At 43.6% G+C, this 1,485-nt stretch overlaps 1 protein-coding gene across 1 annotated transcript in view; it reads right to left on the bottom strand.

The window, feature by feature from the left end:
* The window catches only part of LOC116689297 (substance-P receptor), a 23,071-nt gene extending 22,275 nt beyond the window's left edge, over window positions 1-796 (bottom strand). The window contains exon 1 of the mRNA XM_032515790.1: window positions 17-796. Coding sequence (XP_032371681.1) covers window positions 17-420 — 404 coding nt within the window. The 5' untranslated portion in view covers window positions 421-796. The remainder of the gene's footprint in view (window positions 1-16) is intronic.
* Between the last annotated feature and the right edge of the window lie 689 nt (window positions 797-1,485).

Raw genomic sequence — 1,485 nt, forward strand, 5'->3', positions numbered from 1 at the left:
TTTTAAAGCTGCTTACCTGTCCAGAGCGATGGAAGTCATTGAGTAGATGCTGGCAAAAACAGCCGCGATCGGAAAGAAGTTGTGGAAGCGGCAGTAGACCAGTCCGAAGTACCACTCGTTGTGCGCGGCGTAGGCGAAGTTGATCACGGTGTTGAAGGCGGACATGGAGGCTTCGGCGAACGCCAGGTTCAGCAGGAAATAGTTGGTGACGGTCCTCATGCGTTTATGCGCCAAAATAATCCAGATCACCGTCAGGTTGCCTACCACGGACACGATCACTATACAGCTGTACGCAATGGCCCAGAGCACGATTCTCCAGACTGGCTGCACAAACTGGTTCCAGTTCACGGTCCCGTTATTGGTGTCGTTGGAGCCGCTGGTCCAATTTGACGCATCGGTTGTATTGAACAAAGCATCCATTTTGCTGTTTAAAGACCAAACGTCACACGTAAACTAGCGAGCATAAACCTAATTCACTGCATGACAACGGTAAAGATCCCAGAGCCAAATGTAAAGTGAACAATAGAAAGTTTCAGAACAGCTTGACCGCCGCACGCGCTGTTGAGTCTGCTGTTCACTTAAAGACTCCACTGTCTTGAAGAGAATACATTATGGAATTCAGTGTAAGTAATTCACGTGGACTTTACAATAACAGTCAATAACAAGCCTCTACTCTCACATTTACGCCGTGCGTAAAAGCGAAAACGCGCCTTTGACGCGCAGAACAAGTCTGTATGTTCCTCTCACGGGTCCCACATATCTGAGCTCTGAGCTCCGTCCTCTCTCCCTCAGCCTCTCCCAGCTCTCTCTGCTCAAACCCAGCAGCTGCACACCGGCTTATGTAGCGAGCCGCTGCGCACCCGTCCAATAGGCTGGCTCTGTAATTATGATTGCAAGTTATTTGTTCCATCCGACTCACACCACGCGGGGAAGCCAAAAGGATTATCATGCCTAAATATGCCTGTTATATGATTAAAATTGCTCATAATTCCTTTAGAGGCAATAACAAACAGCACACAAGCAGGACACTGGATACTAAATTACTATTATTATTATTATTATTATTATTATTATTATTATTATTAATACACAAGTAATGTAATAATAATGGTCAGAGTTGTGTAGCAGCAGATGACATTCATCTTGACTAGATTATCTCAAAATACAATTGAAGAAATCCGTTTTTTCTGAATGTGATTTGTATGGAAGTCCGGCAACCCGAGACTAGGACCAATGTGAAAGATTCTATTCTGAATTCAGAGTCTAAAGTTAGAATTGTTAGATAAAAATCAGAATTGTGAGAATAAAGTCAAAATGCAAACTTTAAACTCTGAGATTAAAGAGTTCGGACTTTGTTCTCCAAATTCTCAGAGTTTAAACTCAGAATTCTGACTTTAATACATTTTTCACATTGACCCTAATTCTTCCATAGTTTTACAATGCGTCGGGGTGTTGTCTTAGTGTCCCTGTCCCTGTTCCCCCCCC

This window comes from Etheostoma spectabile, chromosome 5, assembly GCF_008692095.1.
Source record: "Etheostoma spectabile isolate EspeVRDwgs_2016 chromosome 5, UIUC_Espe_1.0, whole genome shotgun sequence".
NCBI classification, from domain to species: Eukaryota; Metazoa; Chordata; class Actinopteri; order Perciformes; family Percidae; genus Etheostoma; species Etheostoma spectabile.